General features: G+C 38.1%; 2 protein-coding genes across 4 annotated transcripts in view; one reads left to right on the forward strand and one right to left on the reverse strand.

Annotated features, from left to right (window-relative positions):
* dll4 (delta-like 4 (Drosophila)) overlaps positions 1–25,814 on the forward strand; it is a 307,909-nt gene that overhangs the window by 13,091 nt on the left and 269,004 nt on the right. The window lies entirely within an intron of this gene.
* Positions 21,021–25,814, reverse strand: part of syndig1l (synapse differentiation inducing 1-like) — a 41,671-nt gene continuing 36,877 nt past the window's right edge. For all 3 annotated transcript variants that reach the window (XM_055185382.2, XM_055185383.2, XM_055185381.2), the window contains exon 4: positions 21,021–23,454. In XM_055185382.2, coding sequence (XP_055041357.1) covers positions 23,296–23,454 — 159 coding nt within the window. In that variant the 3' untranslated portion in view covers positions 21,021–23,295. The remainder of the gene's footprint in view (positions 23,455–25,814) is intronic.

Genomic DNA, 25,814 nt, shown 5'->3' on the forward strand with positions numbered 1-25,814 from the left:
AAGGTTGCAATTTTATGGCAGACATAGCTAGGAACTATTCTCTCATTCTGGCGTAATAATCAAGGATTTTGCTGATGTAACATGGCTGCAGGAGGCACGTATTACGCACTTGCCGAAAATAGTACCCTGCCATTAAAAGTTACTAAGGGGACTATTTTCGGGCAACATATCGAAACTCTTTGGTTATTTTTTAGGCGCGATGCTAATGGTCTAATCAGATTCTATGGATTGTGCTAAATGCTAAAAGTGGTAGCGCCAGACCCGGAGATCAGCCGAATGGACTCCAAAACGGCAAGAATCAAATGTTCAACTCCAGGGGAGCTGGAAAATGAGCACATTTTCAAAAAAAGTGGATGTCCCTTTATGTCCCTTTAAACCCCTTTCACATATTGCGTTGATCCCATAAAATTGCCAGATTACCTCTTGTGTGAATACATGCCCTGGAATCGATCCTATGATTGTTTCTAGGATAGGGACCTAGTAACATTCTCGTAACGCGTTTGTGTGAACTAAAGGGAGGGACAATGCCGTAAGGGGTGTGTTGTAATGAGAACATGAGTGTGGTCTCAACAATATAGTTATAGTTATAGTTTAGCTCTTTGACACACAACAAATGTCTGCAAACTGGAATGAAGCAGAGATTAGGGAGCTCCTCACTATCTGTGCTGATGCTGTGATCATTTGACAGCTTAAAAGAATTGTACTTTTTGAACAAATTGAACAAACTTTAGATGCTGCTAAGTGCAGGATAACAATTTACATGTCTTTACAGGATCTTGACAGGATGCGTGTGAATGCACCCACAGATCCCAGAAAATCACTGGCAGTGTAAATGAACCTAAATCAAACATTCCCAGGACACATTATGTATTTTTCCATAATCTAAGTGTGAACAGGGCTTAATAGTGTGCCATGTCTGAAACCAAAAGAACTGCATCCTGCTACAGAAGCCATTTCCTGGCTGTTTCCATTTATCCCTTATACTGTAGCTCGGATAGGTTGAATGTGACAAAAGTCACACATTCAGAAAAGTCTGCTGTTGGTCATCTCGGCATGCTACAGCTGGCCTTTCTCCAGGGGACATTTTTGCAATCCATTTCTCAAATGAATTTACCTCACTTGGTATAGGCGGTACGTAAGTGTTTGAATGCTATTCAGAGCTGTTGTACCCTCTGCTTTCTTGACAGCAGCCCCTCTGGGACCAGTGTATATACCACCAGCAAAGCATTGAGATGGCAGTGCGTCTGGTGAGAATTCGAAAGACCTGCTGTTAAACATAATTTATTGCCATGATAATTAAATTTTAATGTCAGCCCTGCACTAATTGTCCCCAGAGTTTTGGCCGGAGGAATCATTAATGAACAAAAGAGCATCCAAATACACACAAGCAAAACATAAGGATTTGACATTCAGAGCTTTTATAGCTTTGATCTCAAAAAGCATTGATGAGCACTCTATTAAAAAAGAATTTCTGTGTCTCAGAGGCTCTGACCTCAATTTCCGTAAGACGCAACGATAAGTGGGTTAAAGCACAGACTTTCCCAGATCAGCTCAGCTCTGGATAAACCCAAACTAATGAAACCCAAAGGATCATTTTCCCCCATAGATTTCCCATTGTGTAAGGTTTTGCTAAATGTAAGATGTTTCTGGTTGAACTCCATACTGTATGCCTTATCCTGCAGATAGTAGGTTTAAGGGACACTCCACTTTTTTTTGAAAATATGCTAATTTTTCAGCTCCCCTAGAGTTTAACATGTTATTTTTACCGTTTTGGAATCTATTCAGCTGATCTCCGGGTCTGGCGCTACCACTTTTAGCATAGCTTAGCACAATCCATAGAATCTGATTAGTCCATTAGCATCGCGCCTAAATAAATAACCAAAGAGTTTTGATATTTAAAATTATTAAATTATTATTATTTAAAACTTGACTCTTCTGTAGTTACATCGTGTACTGACAGAAAATTAAAAGTTGCGATTTTCTAGGCAGATATGGCTAGGAGCTATACTCTCATTCTGGCGTAATAATCAAGGACTTTGCTGCTGTAACATGGCTGCAGGTGGTTCAATGATATTACGCAGCACCTGAAAATAGTCCTCTTAGTATCTTTTAATAGCAGGGGACTATTTTTGGGCACTACATAATCATTGTAATTCTGTACTTCTGTTATATATATTGTGAAATATTTCTAGACTTTGTGCTTAATTGTGTTGTGTACATATTGTGTATAGCACAGATTCAAAGACTTTTGCAAACGATTTGTGACACTGTGACAGCCAGCATTTGTGTAAAGCATATATTTAGTCACAGACTGTTTCTCAATTCCAAGACACAAAGAACGGACTTGCGTTCTCGTGGAGACTGGTCTTGCCAGGCGACCTTGGAAGAACGAACTCAGAAGGTCGCGAGAACACAGAACGCACTTGTGAGAATTAAGATGTGTGCGATCTTCCTGCTGGTCACCTGACCTCCCCAGATTTCAGCGCGCAAGTCTGCACTCGATGCATCCTCGATATCAAGAACTCATCCGGGTATTTTCATGCGTCCTCTGTACTTGCGTTCTTGAGAATTGGAATTGAACTTCGACTGTTATTGATGACGTACACTGCAAAAAATGATGTGTTAATTTTTTACACATTGTGTTTGTCATACCATTTAATGCGTTATTTCATTTTAAAATAAATGAAAGGGACAACACAAGTTGTGTTAAAAACAGTGATGGGAGTAACGCGTTACAATTAATTCTGTTACTGTAATTCCACTACTTTTAGAAGTAATAAACATGTAACAAAGTTTTTTTTTAAATCAAGTAACGCAGTTACAATTAGTGAAATTTAAATGAGTTGGTTACTCACGTTACTCTATTTTGTGATGAATGAACACTTGCAGACAAGACATTTCTGATCTAACATCGCAGGACTGTGGTGAGCGGCACAATAACACAGAAGGTGTGTTAGTATAGGGACGACTCGCGTTACTCCCATCACTGTTTTTAACACAACTTGTGTTGTCCCTTTCATTTATTTTAACATGAAATAACGCATTAAATGGCATGACACACACAATGTGTAAAAAATTAACACATAATTTTTTGCAGTGTAGAGCGAGGACACAAGGACGCAAGATTGCTGAAGAACGCATATTGAGAAACAGCCACAGTCTACTTTGATTTACTGATAGAAAATGGGTGCACTTGTTTTTGTTGCAAATAAATATTTTAATGATTATATTGTATTCTTTTGTTTTGTAACCAAGTCTGCTTTGTAAGACGGGTTGAAGTCAAGAAAATCAAGGACTCATTGACAGACGTTTGGAATACCTATCCTAGTTTTTGTGTTAGGTGGTAAAGATTCCTCACTATAAACTTGGAGTTATTGCTCTAGACCTCTGTGCCTTACCTGCTACCGTAACATCCTTCTAAAATAAACCACCAGGGCTATAAAAGCAGGCAACAGTTAAGCCACTTTACAGTGGCAGCATGCAGTGCCTATAAATCTAGCAGCAGTCATTATGTCTCTGAGCCTGCTGCGACTGCATCAAATGAGAGATTTATACTGTGATAATGACAACTTTGGATTGGATTTTTTAAATAGTTGACTTTAGCCCACGTAGCTCCACTTTAGAGTCTGACATCATACAGGTGGCCTCATTCATGAGACCCCTATACACTATTGTCAGAAGGTAGCAATCAAAATGTCTTTTAAAATGTAATTTCATAATGCCATAATAATGTCTTAAACTTTCGTATTTTAGCATTTCTTAGTGATTTTGTTAATTTTTTGTGTGTGTGTGTGTGTATGTTAATGGCTATGTGAGAATTATGTACATGATAATACATGATTTTAGCCCAGAATATAAACTTTGGTGAGTTTTCATGAGTCCAAGTGTATGATGGGTATCATTTGGTATCTTTTAGTTTATCTACCTGACAAACATATTTTGATTCCACATCTTGAAATGTACGATTCTCCACAACTGTAAATCAAGCGTGCAGGGTCAAAGAAAAATGGCAGTGCTGAAGAAACCTAGCAAACCATTATGTGTGTGTCATAATAGATCTCTGTTCTTTTTCATGATGATTTAATCAAACATGCATTTAAAAAAATATATTTGTTGTACCTACTTTTAGACTGGTTAAGTCAAGAGAAAAATTCTTAAGGGGGTTTTAATACAAATGCCCATTTGATGTGATGGTTAAATGGTGTGGTTAAATCACTGAGTGAATAAATGTAGCATTTCTAAAAATTTAGAGTTACCGTAAGTGTTTAGCTACACCACTATCTTTTATTCCTCATTCATCTGCAAAGCAGATGTACAAATAAAGTTAGATATTAAAAATTAGATTCGCAAATGTGATAAGTGAGATCTGTTTATAGTTATGTGAATTTTTTGATAAGAGGATTCCAACATGCTAATGTCCTTGTATGCAGGACAGCTTGGGGGCTAGATGAGATCATTTAGAAACAAAAAACACAAAACAAAATGTAATTGACGTTGCATAAATGGATGCAATTTAAAACAACGTTTATTAAATATTAAACACTTTTTTCTAAATTAATCTGCTCCTAACAGAAAGCCTTTCAAAAGGCTGTTGTCAGCACTGCAAGGGACGTTCAGAGAGAAAATAACAAGGGAGGAAACTACAAGGGCAGTTTCCATCATTCTCATGCCCTGATTAATTAGTTTGAAGTTATCCATGAAAGTAAGAAACACTGATAAGGCAAGAAACAAATTAAAGCCTATTACAACTCTCTCGCTCATAGCATACAGACTCAAATTTTAGATGAGCTTAAAGGAAAACACCACCATTTTCAATATTTTATGTTATACCTCAACTTAGACGAATTAAAGCTCAAATAACACACTGTTTCTGGATTTCTGATATTAATCTGGACTGGAGTACCTATAGAGTTGTATTACATCCTTTATATCTCTGAAGAGTCTTTAGTTTAATCAGATTTATAAAAGAAAGATTGCTGTACCGAATCTTTTCGATAACGTACGAAAAAATGAAGAAGAAGGAGGAGTTACTACCGCGGGTGGAGCGAGAACGAGTCATGCAACACTATACAACACTGTTTAACTTATGATTCACTATACATGTTCGTGTCATTTATATAATATGCACGCGCCTATTTCAAACATAAGTCAGAAGTCTTACTAACCGCATGCAACTCATGACACACAAGCACATCAAACACACAATCAAAACTCCGCTGCTACCCCGGATAATAAACTATATCCATTGTTTTCATAAGGCTGGCTTTCTTTTCCTTACATTCAAAAACACACTTCTTCTTTCGTGCCATTGTTGAGTTTTGAAATTAAACAAAGCTGTCGCGTGATGTGATGTTTGCAAGTTCTAGCGTCCGCTATTTGACGGGTGGGCGGGGTTTTCCGGGGGAAGTGCCCATAAAAAGAAGTGATGCGTATAGAAACCCCTGAAACGTCAGCTGGACCTGTAATCGAAAAAACTTTCCGAAACTTGTACGAACCCTGGCGATACTCTGTAACACGCCCAACTGGTCTTTTGACACTTTGCCTACGTTTAGCATGAGGAAACAACTCTTAAACTGTGTTAATAAGTCAGAATGCATGAAATACCTATCTTTTTTCAATGCGTGCACTTCATCTTTGCACTCCGCGTCGTGAATGTGTTAGCATTTATCCTAGCCCCATTCATTCCTTAGGATCCAAACAGGGATGAATTTAGAAGCCATCAAGCATTTCCATGTTTTCCCTATTTAAAGACTGTTACATGAGTAGTTACATGAGCAAGTGGTGGCACAAAATACAAAACATGGTGATTTTTTTTTTAAGTGGATAAAAAATGAGAACGCCGGAAGTGCAGTAACATCATCACGTCTGACTACTCCCCCTCCCAAAAATGTTGGTTCAGCTTATAGTAAGTTACCCAGTTACCTAGTTTTGAGTTTATTTAACTTAAAAATATTAGTTGACACAATACATTTTACCCAACCTTTTTTTAGTTAACTCAAATAATTTTTTTGTTGAGGAAATTCAGCAGTGTACTTTTTTACAGTGTACAGTTTTACAGTTTTTTACTGTGTATGTCCATAAGTATGTGATGATGAAAGAAGTGTTGCAGACAGATAATGTTCCCAAATACTTTTGGTACTAATATATTCTACATTTTCCAAAAATGTAGTTCTTGTGGGCTATAGCTGGTGTATTGCAGGCTAGTGCTTTGTGTTTTATCCAATCAGTAAACACTTGACTGTGTTGTAAATGAAAGGGGTACACTTTGATGATTATAAAACAGAGCTCTGTCAACACCACGGAAAAGCAGCTGAAGTGGCAGAGGTTGGTTGCACTTGGTGTCTCTACCCTGCCTCTATTCCATGTTATTTTCTGTCCGCTGTGCACCAGTATCAATATTTGAACGTGATACATCGTTTCCTCCAATTGTGATTTTGTGTAAATACATTCATGCTTTCCCTGTGTGGCATTAGATAGCTTGTGTAAACATGTTATTTTTGACTCATTGTAGCAGCTTCTATCCTGGGCAGAATTGCTGTAGATAGGCAAATGTATTCATAAGATAATTGGCTCGTCGCGACTCCCCACCACCGCCACCACGGGTTCAGCAGCAATGTCCATGTAAACAAGTTTATCATATCCTTTTCATACAGATGAACCATCATCACGGTCTTTCACTGGCTTTTTCCACTTGAAAACATCAAGGTCGCGGCCATTACAAATCCACTAGCACTCAACTTCTGAAAATGTTACAATCATTGTAAGCGTACAAAACACAAGACCCTCAAACTCATCTTATTGTCAGCCCTTGCTTTTACTGCATCTCAGTCAATGCGATACTCCTTTTGTCACACCGTCACCTTCTGACCTCATAGAAAGTGTTTTTCTATAAATATCCTGACAGCTGTCTGGTGCTTTTAATGAAGAATTGATCAGGTTGGGATTACCTTACAGGGTCTCTTTGGATTCCCACCTGAGCCATTTTCATAGCTACATTTACCTGTAGAGAATTTATGTGGATCGGTAGAAGCCACTGAAAGGCAACTGCAATATTTATTATACAGAAAGTTCTCTGTGTTTTCTTTTTTTATATCTGGACTGCTGTCACTGAGTACTGAGTAGAGCCAATAGGCCACCATCATGGACCCGGCTTTCTTTTGTCACCCTAATTTGTCTTTGAATTGTGGATGTTCTTTTGTAGTTTTTACCAGCTGCCTTTCTTATGAGTTTTTGAAAGAGAAATGTCAAGCGAGATTGATTTGTTACTAGTGGACATGACATAAACCTGGTTCCTCTATAGATATATCGAGAAAGCTTTCAAAAACCTCACCACACCATTGGACTTTGCTGTCACATTGGTAATTGACTGTCAATTGCAAACTCGAATACACCACAGAAGTGTGCGGGGCAGATGACAAATTTGCGCCTCTTAGACCTTGTTACTACAGTCGCCCTTCGTGGCAAAATGTCATGGTTCAAGTGCTTTGTCTCTTTCTCTCTCTTTCTCTCTCCCTGTATGCTGATATTAATACTTTTCATTTGGTTCAGTCACCTTTGGAAGGTTAATTACTTGGCTGGATTATAAAGTTGGTAAAGGAGGTGATCTCACCATCTCCCTAAATCAAGAATCGTTCCTGCTTTATCGAGTAATCCTATTAGACCATATTACCGTTTACATCACTTATGTTCATGCAATGGTTCACATTTGTATATATTTGTCAGAAAATAAAACAAATCCGTAAAAGCGTAACAAACCAAATCCTACAGATCAACCCAATTGGAAGGATTAAAGAAAAATTATACTTTCTCTTCAACGATGTTACTGGAGGGAAAACTAGCGTTGTTAGAAGACGGCCTAACACTGAAGTAGAATGTTAGAAGTAGTTGTTAAAAATAATGAAATGGAGGATTGAAAGGGCCAAAGATAGATATATCATTACAAGAGGATGGCAAAGAAAGCAAATAGAGAGGCACAGCCTCATTATAGTGTCTGGGAGACTGCCATACAATTTTGCTTTTGTGAAAAGGACACAGGTGAGAGTCCTTCTTTTAATGACTAGGTTCTGTGATGTTACCTTTAGACAAGATTTTGGGCCTGGAGAGAGCTAATAGGTTGAGAACAATGACATCGGCTCTCTTCACAGGGTGTTTTTCCTGTTTGAAATAAAATAAACAGTACTGTGCAGATATAATAAGCTTTTTAGTTTATTTCTTGACATTTTAAGGACTTAGTTCTATAGGAATAGTTCACCAAAACTTAAAAAATACCCCTTAATTTATCTTAAGTTGCCATTAAACGTAAAGTAGCGATTGTCTAATAGTTGTGTTTGACACATGAAAACATCTCTGGTTACATATGTAACTATTGTTTCCTGAGAAGTCTCCCTTGCCATACTTCCTGCGTCCCTGTAATGCCGTCTTTAGCAATATTTCAAATAGCGATAATCTTCCTGTCTCCCGCGTCACCCTGTTTTTGTCGTTAAGCATCACCATTGGTTGAATTTGATATACACATTCATACACACTTACCCCTGGAGGCGTCCCCAAAGTGTCACTGTAGTGACGCAGCATGAGTTCCCTCAAAAGGGAACTGTAACAATGTATCTTAAAAGGTAACACGATGTAACCTTACTCTTACTTGAAATGTGTCCCCACATTTAGTCCTTGAATTTGAGGGTATTAGACCTGGAAAGTCCTTGAAAGGTCCTTGAATTTGAAGTTAACTAGGTGTGGGAAACCTGCTTTTGAAATGAAAAAGGTAGGGCTGGACTCAACTTATTCGAGAATGGATTGGATCGTTTGAAGTTGGGTCATGATGGTAATTGCTAATCGCTGCGATCTCTGCTTACATGCCATACCATATGATTGGAAGTAAAGAGAGATAATTTCGAGGTGGGGAGGAGATGTGCATTTTTTTTTAAAGATTATGAGGGCGCATGAATTAAAAAAAATGAAGCTCACAGATTGACTTTAATGGCATCCTGGCATCCATATATGACTTATGATGGATTAATGTCTTTTGAAGCGAAGCAATATGTTTGTGAGAGAAAAGATTCGTATTTTGTGTATATTTAGCAATCAATACATATAGATAAAAATGGCGGAACCCAAAACGGCTACAATAAAAGTACACATTTCAGAATAGTTTTTTTTTTTTTAAAGAAGGTATCAATTAGATCGGTTTTATGCATTGAAGGTATAATGGTGTTTCATGCATTCTGACTTATTAACACAGTTGACTTGGATTCCCATGCTAGACATTGGCAAAGGTTCAAAGAACCATTTGGATGTATGACAGAGTTCTGTGCTGAATGCACTTTGTCAGGGTTCATACAAGGTTCTGAAAGTTTTTTTCGACTATTGACATAACGAGTGCTGGAAGTACAGTGGAAGACCTTCAACCGGCACCAAAGGCACTTTACCCGGAATAGCGCATGAACACACCAACTAAAAGCTGACATGAAGTCACATAACCAAAGTAGTGTGTTCTTGTTGTTTGTATGAAAACAAAGCTTGTTCAGCATCCCAATAGACCCAACATTATGAGAAAAATGGATGTAGTTTGTTAATCCGGGTTAGCAGTGGAGTTGTGCATGTGTGTTTCTTTAATGCTGGATTTTGTTGAAATGGGGCAGTCCCAATGAAAAAATAACCGGATCATGAGTCGTAGGCGCTAAAACTGCATTACATTTCTGTTTTGTTGGTAATCGGGGCATATGTGCATATAATGTAATTGACATGAACATGCGAATCATAAGTTATCCAGAGATAGTAATGCTTTTTGTGTGTGTTGCTTGCTCATGACTGGCTCTCCCGGCAGTATGCCTCCAGAAGCTCAGCTTTTTTTCAGAAAGTAGTGGTATATAGCTGATATGTCTTCTATAAATCTGATAAAACTAAAGACTCTTTGGAGATACACTATATTGCCAAAAGTTTTGGGACATCCCTCCAAATCATTGAATTCGGGTGTTACAATCACTTCCATTGAAAGGAACTTTTAATGCTTCATCATACCAAGACATTTTGGACAATTTCATGCTCCCAACTTTATGTGAACAGTTTGGGGATGGCCCCTTCCTCTTCCAACATGATTGTGCAACAGTGCACAAAGCAACATCCATAAAGACATGGATGAGTGAGTTTGGTGTGGAGTCCTGACCTCTACTCAATAGAACAGGGCTATTCAATTAGTTTGTCATGGGGGCCAGTTCATGAAAAGCATCTCAAATGAGTGGCCGGAGATATATCCGTGATGATGACTACATTTTCCTAAATTTAAACATACTAATGTTATATTTTGAAACTGCATAACAACAACATTAGTGCATTGTTAGATGTCAAAGTAGGCTTTTTCTACATCCAGACATGTGTTCATATGTTGTATTTTAAAATTGCATAACAACATAAGTTGGGGGCAGGGTTTGGCCCGCAGGCCACCAATTGAATAGCCCTGCAATAGAACATCTTTGGGATGAATTAGAGCGGAAACTACAAGCTAGGGCTTCTCGTCCAAAATCAGTGTCTGACCTTACAAATGTGCCTTTAGAAGAATGGTCAATGTTTCCATAAACACACTCCTAAACCTTGTAGAAAGTCTTCCAAGAAGAGTTGAAGCTGTTATAGCTGCAAAGGGTGGGCCAACTCCATATTGAACCCTATGGATTAGGAATGGGATGTCATTCAGGTCCATGTGCATATAAAGGCAAGTGTCCCAAAACTTTTGGCAACATAGTGTGTGAAGGATGCAGTACTACTCTATAAGTACTCAAGATTAAATGACCAGTGTGTAGATTTTTAGCAGCATCTAGAGGTGAAACCGTGAATTGCAACCAATGGCTCACCTCTTACTTTCGAAACATATAGAGAAACTACGGGAGCCGCCATAGGAAAACACGTCGACATCTGAGACAACGTAGTGATGAAACGTGCTTTATAGAGCAGTTGGCCCTTTAAGGCTACTGTAGAAATATTATTACAAAAAGGTGACTTCCATGTAACATGTGGTGTAGATAAAAACGGCTCATTCTAAGATAACAAAATCAATACAGTTCAATATGTAAGGTCTTTATACACCACTGATAATATAATTATGTATTAGCCTGACGTTGTCATACTCAATTCTAGTCAGAATTTGAGTCTGGTACCGCTCCATTGAGCTATAATTATGACGCATGTCTCAACCGAAAAATGACTCTGCACTCAATTGGATAGACCTACGACCAATCAGAGCAACGGAGTGTGTGACGTACGTTACGTCTTTTGCAGCCTGACCGAACTGCTAGTTATTTCGCTACAATGACACTAACATTGTGATTATACTAAGTCTGAGTTAGCAAATGTACATCAACACCTACTATGTTTACAACATTTCGTTTATATCACAACATTAAGTATTTACTAAGTCATACTGTACAGTAAGACTATCTCTTACCATTTGTACGTTGGCTTGAAAATATTGGAGCCTAGCATGTCCCTCCACTTATTCAGCAACCCCGATTTCGGGCTTCCGAAAAGTAGCTGGCAACGACCGCTAATTATATCCATCTCGTCATGCACGCCGAGTTGCATCGCCTTGATACCAGTTTCAGTTGCGACCAACTTTTGCCGAATCCCGTAGGAAGGACGGCAAAAACATCAACAAATGCCTTGCTCGCGTTTCTCTGTTCCTCTTTTAAAATCAATGCTCTGTCGATATCTTTTAGAACAGACTCAATGTCAGAATCCACACATCTGAATTCTACAGCGGCAGCCATTTCGTTGTAAACAGATTCAACACACGTGCTCCTTGGTGACGTGGTTCATTACGTTACTGTTGATCATCTGTCCATCATCGTATAAAGCCCGCCCTGACTATTTGATTGGTTCGACCAGCTTTGGATCTAGCATAGTAGCTCCTCAACGCAGAAACCCCAGACCGAACTTCCCGTTCTCAAAATGTTGTGGCCGGGGCTAAGATCGACTGGCATCCAGGCTAATTATGTATATTATCTTTCTAAAAATTACACAATTCACCGTTAACATGAAATTAGCAGAAACAGTGTGTGTTATGTGACCTTTAACCAATTTTTTTCTTGCACCTTTGCTGTTAAAGGTCTTATATTAATATTAGGGTAAAATATTTTGTCTTTCAATTTCGTCTTTCAAAACCCAACTTTTATTTATTATATATTTTTGTGTTGGATTTCACACGTAGACTTGACAGATTATTTATTTGCAGAAATATGATATTTATATTTGAATGTCAAATTCACCCATGAAAACGAAAAACACTTATTGACAGTAAGCTGAATGAATGCTCTGTAGAACACTGTTAATAGAAGTGTTTGCTGGTCCATATCAGCAGATGATGATGACTCATTGTTTTGTTTGAAGTGTGAGCTTTGCCTACTCGGGCAAAAATTAAGGTTGCGCATTTGCTGAGGTATTGATTGGTTTGCTATTTGTGCAAAATTAAAAAGCAGTGGTAGCAATATTGATGTCTAAGATTGTTTTCCATCCAGTTTTTTGGCTGCTTCAGCTTCTTTTTTGAATGTTAGGTCATGTTCTTGATATTCAAGTCATTTTGCTTTATTTTCTGCTTAATTGAAGAAAGATCTTCCCCAGATTACTATATCTGAACCTGTACGTACCTAAAGAGCTTTGGCACGGTTTGTGGGGTCATTTTTCTAAGCAAGCCTTTTGGACAATAACAGTAAAGTTACAAAAAGAGGCCATTTTGCATTCCAGTGGCATATATAGTGTAACTTTCTCTTTATTCCACTTTTTCCTTTTCCCTTTTTATAAGATTTAAAGTCAATACGAAATCCTCATAGATAGAGCGGGGCCACATTGAGGCTTTAGGAGATATAAATCTGGATCTTTCATGGCTGTCTCTCCCAGGAAATGCGCATAGTGGAGAAAAGGATGGAGAAAAAAGGTGTGAGAACAAAAGCTTCTAGTGCCTCTGCTTCATTTTTTCCCTCTTTCAGTGTAAACAATGAGACAAGGACAGCTTTACGCTTCAGCTCAGTAAGAGATGAAAATATGCAGTTTTTCTGCACTGTCCTCCATGCGTTATTTCTGTACTGTTCTCCTTCAGCTATGAATGGTCCACTTTTTTAATGAAATGCAAATTGTAGGTGGCTTAATTTATCAATGTTAATGTTGTCATTTATAAATGCCTTTTATTAAAAAGCGATTATGAGACTTGAAATATTATTATTTAAACTGATTAGGGAACATTGTAATAAATGACATTTCATGTAATATTATACCACAGAATCTCAGTTCTCAGTGTTTTATAAAACTTTGCATCAATATTCAAATCCCTTTCATTTTCTCAAAGGTGACAAGCAACCACCCGCTCCTTTAAAACACTGTGAATCATGTTTGCGTTGATCTACCTACTACTATTACTGATCTCTTTTTGTATAATAATATTAATAAATGTAATATAATATTAATAAATTGCGTTCATTAATGAACTCTTCAATACATTTTTATTAGGGATGCACGATATATAACTGCTTATTTTTAATATTATCGGTTATCAGTCTGATAGCAAAATTAGGCCGATAAATTAAAGCCGATAAATGATGGATTATTTTGGTTTGTTGAACCACTTCACTTGCCCATTGCTGGCCATGTGGAGTTTTGATTGGTGCTTTTTGTGACATAGCACGAAGATCACACGTGTTGCGGGCTTAAGAAGAGTATGCTAGTCTAGCGCAAAGACAAGATGTCCGCGATCTGGGAGTTTTTCATTGTGAAAATAATATGAATATTTGTCGGCCTATATATATATCGGTTATTGGCCCCCAAATATAAAGATTTATCGGTTATCGGTATCGGCCAAAATTTCCATATCGGTGCATCCCTAATTTTTATCCGTATTAAAATATGAATGGGAATAATATCTCTGAATCCAAGTCCGAGCTTAAAAATGTAATCCATATCCATATCTAAATGTCCACACATGCGTGTATTGAAATATGTTGTATGTAATAAAGTAATTTATGCACTAAATTTACAAAAACCTCTCTCCCAAACAGACTTTAAAATGCTAATGGCAAACTTCATTGCCTTACGCTCCCAACCACTGGCCATGCCAATTATTAATGCCCCTCATTTGCATAAACTTTAGCATTTCTTAACCTTTTGATCCTCACACTGTTTGCTCACACTTTGTTTGGGGATGTTATAACATTTTTAAAGGAGCTTAATGCAATTCTTAATAGTAAATGCAGCTTCTGGCCATTTTCCTTGGGTAGACACATTACACAAGACTTTTTCTAATAATGTCAGCTAAGTGGTCCTGTTTCCTTGAGGCGTAAAGGCTGTTTCAGAGGCCGAGTGCCCGAGGGGCCGCTCTCATCATTAGAGCACTGGGGAAGCTGACAACACTTAGGTCAGTCTCTAGGGTTGCGCTGGCAGTCTATGGAAGAACAGCTATCTGTGAGCCGGTGCACGTCTTCGCACTCCCTGAAGATTGACTCAGCAATGGGCCACTGCATTAGAACGGTGGATGGGTATGCAAATTCTCTCAACATTCCTCCAGGACTTAAACGAACTCGGGGTATTGTTTTACTTGACCGGTTAATGTTTTCGCAATGCAAATGAAATTTTATAATTTCCTTCACATCTGATTATAATTTCATGAGGACTCACGACTGGAAAAACCTACTCTGCATGCCATCTGTGCAAATGCATTGAAAAGATGCACCTCTTGCCTAAAGCATAAAAATAGGGTTTGCAGTCGAACAAGAAGAAACTTGAAAGGGTTGGAAAAAGTTGAAAAACAAATGTTGGTACAAAGAAATAAAACAATCCCAATTTATGCACATAATCATGCAAGATATTACATACCCAACTATGCTTTGGGGAAATATGCGCTGTTATTTGCATAGTTTCATATTGAGCAGATATGAACAGTGCAGCAGATTGACCTGAGTGGGAGTGGAAGTTTCGCTCTCTCGCACCCACACTCCTCATGTTTCGCATTTCCTCGTCACTTTTAGCAGCTCTCTGAGATTGCTGGGAGGAACCCTGAAGGTGTCTCAGAAAATGGTGTATAAAAGAAGGATTACTTCTCGACCCATCTGCCTGTTACCTCTGCCCAATATTCTCCTGGCACAATTAGCTATTCGCGTCACGCAGCTGCTGTTGTAGTGAACTGAAATGAAAAAGAAGCAAATCGATACATAGATAGAAATGTAATTAGACAGATGTTAGATTGCATCATGATGTCAGTACAAAGAATAAATTATGCACAATTTATCGTTCATGTAGACACTTGTGTCAATCCAGAATTTTTGTTGCATGCCTTATTTTAGCTTAATTTTTTTATATTTAATATTTGGTATACTTCACGTTTTTACAGCATGCATTCAGGCTGGTGAGATCCAGCGAGTTGTATGAGCATGAGGATGAAACAAAAAAGCAGAATCACTTTTTTATAACCTTCATCCTATAAAAAAATAACTGAGAATTCCAGGTTTTTAATGTAGACTCTTGACTTTTGAACACCACTGTACTGTGTGCATACTGCATATAAAATAAATAGGAATAATTTGTCATTCTACTGTTTGATAAAGAATTACAACACTGAAATGTATTTGAAAGGAATCCAAACAATAATCCATGTAGGGCTGAAATGATTAATCTTGTGCAAATGTGCGTTTTCTCTATGAATGAACTTTAATGAATTACGGTGAAATCAAAGCACATCCCAAAGCCAGGGGGCGCTCTTGTGCAAAAACTCCCTTTGTGCCACAGAAGAAGCACCATTACAAACGCTATTCCAGGAAATATATAATATTTATATCGCTGTTCTTCAAATTGTTTCAGGTATTTTCATGATAATAAAGAATATTTTGAGGGATTTTGTTTAACGAGTGTTGCTTTTTAAATGCACATTATAAACGACTCCGACTCATAATGATTTTAGATTGATAAGGACTTCCTACATATATAAAATCAATATATAATTGATTTTGGCCTGCATAGCATACAAAAGTCATCTTTAATTAGGGATGTTAGGATTAATCGCGTGTCCCATTAAAAATGCTTGTCTGAAATTGATACTGAATTGCAAGGCTGCGATTCTTTGTTTCATGCACAGCTTGTGCGTGTACTACGGCATTTGGTCAGTAGGAAGTCTTTATCAATCTAAAATCGGAGTCGTTTATAACATGCATTTAAAAAGCAACACTCATAAACAAAATCATTCAATCAAAATATTCTTTATTATCATGAAAATACTAAAAACAATTTGAACAGCAGCGATATAAATATTCCTGGAGACATTTCCTGGAATTGCGTTCGTAATACTACTTCTTCTGTGGCACAAAGGAATTTTCTGCACGAGAGCGCCCCCTGGCTTTGGGATGTGCCGGGATTTCACAGTAATTCATAAAAATTCATTAATTGAGAAAATGCGCATTTGCACGATTAATCGTTACACCCCTATCTTTAATCACATAAACAGTAATTTCCCAACAGCAAAATTGTGGCCAGTTGAAATGCTGAGTGGCTAGTAACTTTGGAAAACCACTAGCCAACAGTGGCTGATGAGCAATGTCAAGCTTCTTGTGTGATGCACTGAAAAAAATGATTCATTGAATTTAATCAGTTTTTTTGGGGTAGGTGGTTGCAGTAGATTTATTTAAGCTACATTTAAACAAAAAAGATTAGTAACGTAAAATAAAATATAAAACTTTTGTTTAAATGTAGCTTAAATAAATTGATTGCAACCACTTACCTTAAAAAATTTGATTAAATTCAATGAATCATTTTTTTTCAGTGTGTATGTAATGAGAATGTTTTAAATGTAAATGTTCGGTTCTTTACCAAACTGTTTTGCTCAAACATCTATACAGACTATACTATAAGTATCTAAAAAAATCCCATTCCTTAGAACAGTTTCTATTAGATCCTATTTGCCTTTGTAATCAAGCTTTGAAATGCCTCCCTGCATGTAGTCTGTAAACATTACAGCCCTTGAGGTTTGAAATCTCATTCAACCGTCAGTTTGTCCAACTCTCATTTTTATATTGCCTACAAGCCACACATATGTGTATATATATTGCAGGCAATACATGTGACTCTAATATGAGATTTGGAGCATCAAAGTTATACATCAATATTTAATATCAAATTGATTTCAATCCTTGCCGTGGCCTTTGTCAATATTAAACATTTCAGGGTTATTTTTCATCAAATGTTCTTTACATTAAATAGGATAATTTCATAGAAAACAGTAAATGACTTAAGCAAGGTTTTCATAGGCCTTGAACACACTGCATATAAATTCGGTTGTCACTTCAGCTTTTAATGCTTAATCCTGTTCTGTATACACACACACACACTTCAGTAATTTATGGGATTGACAACCACATTATACTATTGATTTAACTCCCGCAAAATGCAGGTAGTGACAACCGCATTTACAGAAACTCTGCATAGTGTGTACAGAACTGAACAGAACGACTAGTTGTTGATGAAGTATTTAAACGTGCATCATGGACATGACTGGTATCTCTTCTGAAAAAAGTTAATGCCAAATAGGGGAAAAAGTCTCCTGTATGCGCAGTGCAGAAAATGAAAGGCATAAGCGTTTGCTTACTAGTGTTGCCAGATCTTGCACAAAAAAACACGAACAAGAAAAATCCAATGATAATGATAAACTAAAATAAATCAAAATGCTTTACCTCAAAGATCAAAGTACTGGCACCTTTCCACTTTAATAACATGATCGATTCATAAGCCAAATCCATAAACGGTTAAGCACCACAATGTTATGCAAGCACACAAAAAAAGACGTGGACCTGGCAACACTGCAAGACGGCTCTCCTTGAAGCAGCCTCACAAATGCGTACAACACGCAATGCCAAGACATAGGTTTATTGCAAAACATAACGCTGTAATTTATTTTGGTCAAAGCAGTGAATGATAACAACGTGAGACGGCAGAACGTTGCTATGGTTACCTCTGTGTCAATCATCACATTTTCAAGTCTTGTTCCGTACAGACATGGAACGATCATTTAGGGGATCACTCCCGCATTTAAATGCGTTTGTCACTACTGAAAGTTTGCAGTGTTTACGAGGACATATAATCAAATAAATAATGGTCATATCAATATTGCTCAATAAGCATTTTGTGGGTGTTGCTATAAAAGCATCATGGGGCAGGTTCCCAATGGCACGGTTTAGGTTAATCCAGGACTGGGCTTTAGTTATATTAGAAGATTTAAGTAGTTTTTACATGCATACCTTACAAAAAACAATACTGGTGTGCATCTTGAGACAAAGCAATGGCATTGATATATGTTAAGATATGTTGGTACAATGTGTTTTCAAATTAAAGCAGCTCAAACATGCATTTAAGTCTGGATCTAGGATAAGCCCTGTCCAGGAAACCGCCCCAAAGACTTGACGCTTAGTACATGACTATTTTATTCCAAGAGAACCACGTTACAATATTGCATTAAAACACACAGAAAGAAGATCATTTTTGTCTCAAATGTGTTTTATTTTATACTGCCATGTCTTTCATTTGCAGTATTTACATTGTTGTCACTGTCTCACAAGCACAATTCTGATCATGAATGAGAAAAACTCAAAGTATCACAACACCGAAAAACACTGACATTCTTTTATAAACAGCGTACCATCATTTTGGTTTAACTGAAGCTGATAATCCCCAATTTCCTTAGTTTGTTGATGATTGATAGTAAAACAACATTAAACCATCCTTTAAAAAACAAAATTTTTGTGACCTTAACAAAACACAAAGGAAAAGTGATTGCAATTAAAACAAATTATTATTATTATTACAGTGTAGGTCATTGCGAGTGCAAGCATTGGCATAAAATGAATCGTTGTAAAGGACTAGTCACTATGAAAACGTAAAACAAAGAAAAAAGGCCAGTCTGATACACTATCAAGGGCAGGCAGACACTGACACTGTTCATTTAGTATTAAATGACACAAACACATGAGGGAAAAAGCTTGAAATCAGTTGGAAGCCGATGGCTAATCTAACTGTCTGGAATTGTTACCATATTACTGATAAGAGATGTCAGTCGAGCTCTTACAGTTATCATTAAGTGAAACCTACTTCCATTACAGCCAGTTTGAGCTTGTGCATGGCCGATACCCTACCAAATGGGTATAGATTGTAACTAACATACTAATTTGATTTGTTCCACACTAGTAAATAGCCCCTCAAAGACAAAAACACTTCTGCGATTTTGAATTAGCTTGGTCGAGTTTTAGTGCCTTAAAAATAGCAGAGTCATGTTTGTAAAAGTGATTTTGTTTTGCTATTTCCAGCTATGCTCTAGAGACTAGATGCTCCTGCAGAAAAAGCCATTATGGGAAGCTAATTGCGAACCGTAAATGTCAGGTATGACTAATGCATGACCTGTGCGGAGAGACTGCAAGTGTCCCAGGTTGGCTTTCAACGCTCCAGTGGAAATGCATTTGCTAAGGACCACAACAAAACCGGCAGGTTTCAAGTGCACGAATCGCAAGCTTTGAGAACGCAGGAGATGTTTGTGTTGAGCCATCCAGGTGCTGGGCTCATGCATCTCAAGTCCATTTTGTAACAGGTACATTTTTGTGCACCGTGTTGTGCTACATATGTAGGGATTTTTAACATTTAAACTGCATTCGGCATAATTGGTGTGATGCATTAAAACCTGCATATTTAATATAAAAGCTGTGAAAATTTGCTGTTTATGTATCTTATTTTGATGCCTGACGTACTTAACAAATGCAGCAAAAATAGGAGTCACCTGTGCAATCCTTAGCAGTAGCTTATGCAGGTCTAAAAACACTGCTAACCTTCTCAAAAGCATCACACCAATATAAACGTCAACTCTTATGAAAACTGTGTGAAAACTTTAGTCAGTTATGGTAACAGGGTTAATAATTAACGTATTACAGTTTATACTTCCAGAATACCATATTAAGTAAAATTTGTTCATTGCTCAAAACGTCCTGATATACTTGCACTGTAAAGTTAAAATATGCTCATTTTCCAGCTCCTCCAGAGCTAAACATTTGATTCTCACCATTTTGAAATCCATTCGGCTGATCTACGGGTCTGGCGCTACCACTTTTAGCATAGTTCAGCACAATCCACTGAATCTGATTAGACCATTAGCATTGCGCTAGAAAATAACCAAAGAGTTTTGATATTTTTCCTATTTAAAACCTGACTCTTCTGTAGTTACATTTGGCGCTTTTCCATTGCATAGTACCCCACGGTTTCGTTTAGTTTGGGTCGGGTCAGCCCACTTTTGCGAGCTTTTCCATTGGGATCACTTCGTAGTACCCGATACTTTTTTTCGTACCACCTCGGTTGGGGTTCCAAGCGACCCGAGCTGATACCAAATGTGACGCGTAAACACTGTAGATCACTGATTGGTCTGGGAGAATCGTCATCGGCGTCATCCTATTATGTAAAATATTAGCTTTAGCTTACTGCTAGCTTGGGCTGTCTCGAGCAAACATGTTGTCATCTGTGCTCTGCTATAAGTTTCCAAACACCCTTTTAGCGATGAAAAACATCCACAGGTTGTGAATCAGGAACACATAAAAGTTTTTTCCAGACTTGCAGTTTGTGGCGGCACATTCGCGACGTGCACGTCAGTATTATTTATGCTTTAATGCAACTTCATTGAGGCTCAGCGGAGCGCCGTCGACTGACGCCACGGGTGTTTGAACAGAAACTGTCATGTGAGACAGAGGTAACGTTAGTGATAAACGCGATGTGCAAACATCTATTTGTGGTGGCCAATTTTAATTTTGTGGCGGACTGATAAATAAATGTATGGGAATGTACAAGGACGCTCTCACTTGTATGATGTCACAGCCTTATGCAGCGCAAATATAACGACACGCCTATAATCCCTCCCACTGCGAAGTGATACTAAACTCAATGGAAAAGCTAACCACGCCAAAGTGAGGTGAGCTGGCCCGACCCAAACCAAACGAAACCATGGGGCACTATGCAATGGAAAAGCGCCAATTGTGTGCTAAGACCGAAATTAAAAGCTGCGATTTTCTAGGCAGATATGACTAGGAACTACACTCTCAAACTGGCATAATAATCAAGGACTTTGCTGCTGTAACATGGCTGCAGTAGGCGTATTGATATTACCCTTGGTTACTTTCAATGGCAGGGGACTATTTTTGGGCAGTGCGTAATATCACTATAATAAATAATAAAGTCCTTGATTATTACGTCAGAATTTTTTTGGCGCGATGCTAATGGTCTAATCAGATTCAATAGATCGTGCCAAGCCATGCCAAAAGTGCCAGCGCCAGACCCGCAGATCAGCCGAATGGATTCCAAAACGGCAAAAATCAAATGTTCAACTCCAGGGGAGCTGGAAAATGAGCATATTTTCAATAGTGTCCCTTTAACTCTGTATAGCAGATCTGTAATTTCACGTCTGTCATAAACTGTTTTTGTACCTAACAGTCCTTAATAGTATGTATTCTGTATTTAACAAGGCTACTCGAGATTACCCTGTCACCTCCAAGTGCCATGGGCGGATCTGAAGCAAGATTACTCACAATTAGCTAACTTAAATATGAGCGATTTCATTTCTGTCAGCTCAGGTTCGTATCGCAGCGATTCAAAACACCCCAGCAAGCAATTGTGCGTTTAAATGATGTCTAATAGCTGTACAAACACAGCCCATACATCTAGGCTAAAAGAAGGCAACATTTGGGCTGTCAGTAAAAATTGAATAGACGTCTAGCATAGCCCAAAGAGAAATGAAATAAAAATGAAACCAGACCCCGTGTAATCAATGCCGACTTTGCTTACTTGAAACATCCAAGGTATTTAGGCAAAACGACATGTAATCGAATTCAAGTACATTTTGGCCAGAAGTGGGTTACACGTAGCTGGACTGTTGGATGAAATGATGGCTATTGCTTGCTGGGAAGCACCGAATAATAGACCTTTCAGCCATCTGGGCACTTATTGTTTTCCTGTTTTTAAATTATTACAGATGACTACTCCAAATTCATGCTCTGTTGGAGCTGACGTACCTTTGACCACTATCTTCCCCATGTGTACATTCTAACGCACCTTTACCCATGACCCCACACGCAATCCAATGCATTATTAATCAATTCAATCTGAGCCTTTTTCTAACCTGCCTTTTTTGTTTAGAATTTGATCGTCTATTTTCAGTTTCGCCAGCACAGATTTTTCACATTTTAAGTGATGCAATGCGTTTGTGAACTAGGACAAATCTCTCTACCATCCATGCACACGTATCAGATCGATCCATCCATGTATTCAGTTCATACATTTTGGTGTGAATTCACACCAACACTTATAGATCCTTATGGATATAAACCAAAGCTTTTTTTGCTTGGTGTTGCTGTTCAAAATTTTTAGCATCCCTGGTTGTTTCTTTTATGTTTTACCTTGTCATGAACCTGGTTGCCTGCGCTGGGTCAAAACAGAGCTTTGGATGAGCAAAACAAAATATGATGGATTTACAACACGGAGCATTGAGACCTAGCATGGAGGGATTGTGCATAAGCGGAGCTGAATTTCACAGATGAATTTTCGATTTATAAAGGTGGAGTGCATTGTCTTTGATAGCGATTTCTTGTCTTGTAGTTCAGTACAGAGGAAATAAGCATTTGATTCACGTGCAAACTCCACCTTTGCTTATAACAAGGCTGTATTATTTGTTCCAGAGGCAGAAAAACATAATGGTCACCTGCTTTTATACTGTCCTTTTTAAAAGAGCCCATTCGTCAATAGTAGAGACTGCAGCCGTTGGTGTATTCAGCAACGCTGGTTTGATTGAGCCACACACACTTAATGGTTTAACGGACTTGATAAATAATGAGAGAGGAACGGAGAGAACGGCTTGACTTCTCTTTCAGGTGCCGAATGAAGCACAGTTAGAAAGGAAATAACAAATCCAAGGGCACTTGGTCTCTTTTGATCCTTTTTGGGTGTCCTTTGGAATACCTTCCCTTTGAGTTCAGTTAATTGGATTGCTTATTTGCCTCTAGTTTATATTCTTCAGCTGATCTGCTTGTAGACCTAAGCAACTCTGTTACGTTGTATCCAGTGATGTGATGGAGCCCAGATCTACACTTGCACATAAATATTCACTGAGGTGATAAACGCTCCCCTGGTTCATCTCTTTCTGCTTCATCCCTTTCTCTAATTTGGGCGGACAAGCAGTCCACAGTGAGGGATGAGAATGAGACGGACATTTAGAAAAGGGGATGGTGTGTTGTTATGTCCTGTAGTTCCCTCGTGGTCCTGCTATATGTGGCCAGGTTTGGACAGATATGCGATGAGGGCCACCACCACACCCACGTACACCCCCGTTCCAATGGTGATGGAGAGAGCGGCCAGGAACAGGGCTCGTCTGGAGGCGACGCTAGCCAATGGGAAGTCTCCTTTAGTCACGGCTTTGCTGGTCTGGAACAAAGTAAAAAAAGGAATGATGAGATGGAAGCAAGATCAAAGAACACAGACTTGTACATTTAAGGGTATATTTTGAGAACTATATATTTCTTCATTGATGTAGCTGACGGGTCAGTGGATATAAACTCCTAAAAATAAAGGTGCTAAAATGTTTTTTCAGACCCATTTAGTCCTAGGTTCTTAAGAGGCACTTCTTTTTTCCTATTTTACAGTCTAAAGAACCTCAAAAAAATAAATGAAGTTTCTCCTGAGGTTAAAGGTTTTTTGTGTAACCATACAAACAAAAATAACTCATCTATAGCTCTTAGAAAATGGTCCAGTAACAGCCTTTAAAGGGACGGTGTATAGATTTTAGCTACAAGACTGTGACTTGCAACCAACGGCTCAAGTTGGCTTTATACTTATGTGTCGATTGTACAGTATGGGCTACGCAGACCATAGGCAGTAGCCTATGGCATAGCCTGACATGCACCTATCCCAAAATGTAACAACGCGTCAATGTTAATGCGTAAATGTTGTAAATGGTCTGCTAGAGCCCCACCCATAGGTCAAAAAGATCTGCTTCGCATATCCTTGCACACATTTCCATGTGCGACTGTAAAAGCAATGACCTTAAGGAGCTATATTAAACAATTCTGGTTGCAACAAAAGTCTGTTTCCTTCATCACTGCTGATGCTTCCCCAAAACCACACACAATCCGCTTCTACTTCAGCTTTTTCCTCAGTACTGTAACATGCCGTGGACGCTTGCTACTAGCGATCTGCATTTGTAATGCACAATGATGCAGAAGTATAAATGAAAACGTCTGCGTAGCCTATGGCGTAGGTCTTACGTAAAAGTATAAAACCAGCTTGAGTCCACCGCTCACCCCTGACTTTTGAAATGCATAGTGAAGCTACGGTAGCTGCCACAAGACAAACATGTCATCATCTGATACCACGTAGTGACAAAACGCGCTCTATACAACAGTTTGTTCCGTTTAGGGCTATTCTAGAAACATTGCAGTGCAAAATGGGGCCGTAAGGGGATCCACGATGTTTGTAGATAAAAACAGCTCATTCTAAGGTAATAAAAACAATTCAGTTCATTATGTAAGGTCTTTATACACCACTGATAATAGGGCTCTATCAAACACCCGGCGCAATGCGTGACGCAAGTGTCTTTTGCTAGTTTCAACCCGGGGCAATTATCATTTTCACGTTTAGCACCACGTTGTTTAAATGCATTTGCGCCCAATTTTGCGCCAGGGGCATTCTGGTCTGAAGACAAGGTATGTTCAGGCCTATAAAGGGGACACACATGTCACAAGGATTAAAATGTAAAAGATTTTTATTGAGTCTCTTGGACATAAATGAGGACCGATTATGAGATGTTAGATGGCGTAAAGAGCAGCTTCACCTGGAGCCTGGATGGTAAGTAGCCTTATTAGGCTAAATGCTTTGCTTTAAACAAATGCAAATATTGCATTTATTTTTGCATGTTTTTTTATGCTACCCCACAGATTTATTGTATATGACCTTGTACCTGTAGATATGATGAGAACTGTTTTTAAGTAATGCTTTTCAAAGCACCCACGGTGTTGTGCTAGGCTCTTCACACGATAGTAAATTCTTTATCTCCTGTTTGTTACAAATAAAGTATTTTTAGAGTACAAAGCTTTTCTTGCATATTTGTAAATTATTTTTTGAGAACACAGATCATGTAAGCTATCCATTAATTTACAGCAATTAAAAGCCTGCTAATTTTACTTCCATGACTGAAAGAAAACGACTTTTAAAGGTTTTAATACCACAAAATAACAGTTTCAATACAAACATGTCTTCTACCTCCGCTTAGTTTTCAGTTAACAAATTCCACCATCTAAATAGGTAATTGGCATGGCGCCAGCGCAACTGGCTTTTAAAGGGGATGAGAGCTGAGACTGGTTTATTGCCCGTTATGCCCAAAACACACTCATTACTCATTACGAGAATAGGAACAACCCTTTTAGGCTGTGTGCTTGGCACACAAACCATTTTTCCTGTTGTTAAATTAGCAAAAGTGGAGCCAATATGTACTTCTGAAGTACTAATATCAAGCCTTTAGGGGCAAAGTTGTACTTGAAAAGTATTGCCCAAGTGACAGTTTTTTAACCATTTGTTCTGACAGTGTAGCACCTTTATTATTAAGAGTGTAGGTAAAATATTGGATGTGTTCTGATAAAAAAGATATTACAGTTAGTCATATGACACCAAGAACATTTTAAAGAGAAATCAATTTGTATCAAATGCTTTAAAAAAGAAAAATCCGATAAAGACACGTTTCACATTTCTAGAGTAAAAGAACTGCTTGGAATGGGAATTGGCTATTTAGT

This window comes from Misgurnus anguillicaudatus, chromosome 18 (assembly GCF_027580225.2).
Source record: "Misgurnus anguillicaudatus chromosome 18, ASM2758022v2, whole genome shotgun sequence".
Classification (NCBI taxonomy): domain Eukaryota; kingdom Metazoa; phylum Chordata; class Actinopteri; order Cypriniformes; family Cobitidae; genus Misgurnus; species Misgurnus anguillicaudatus.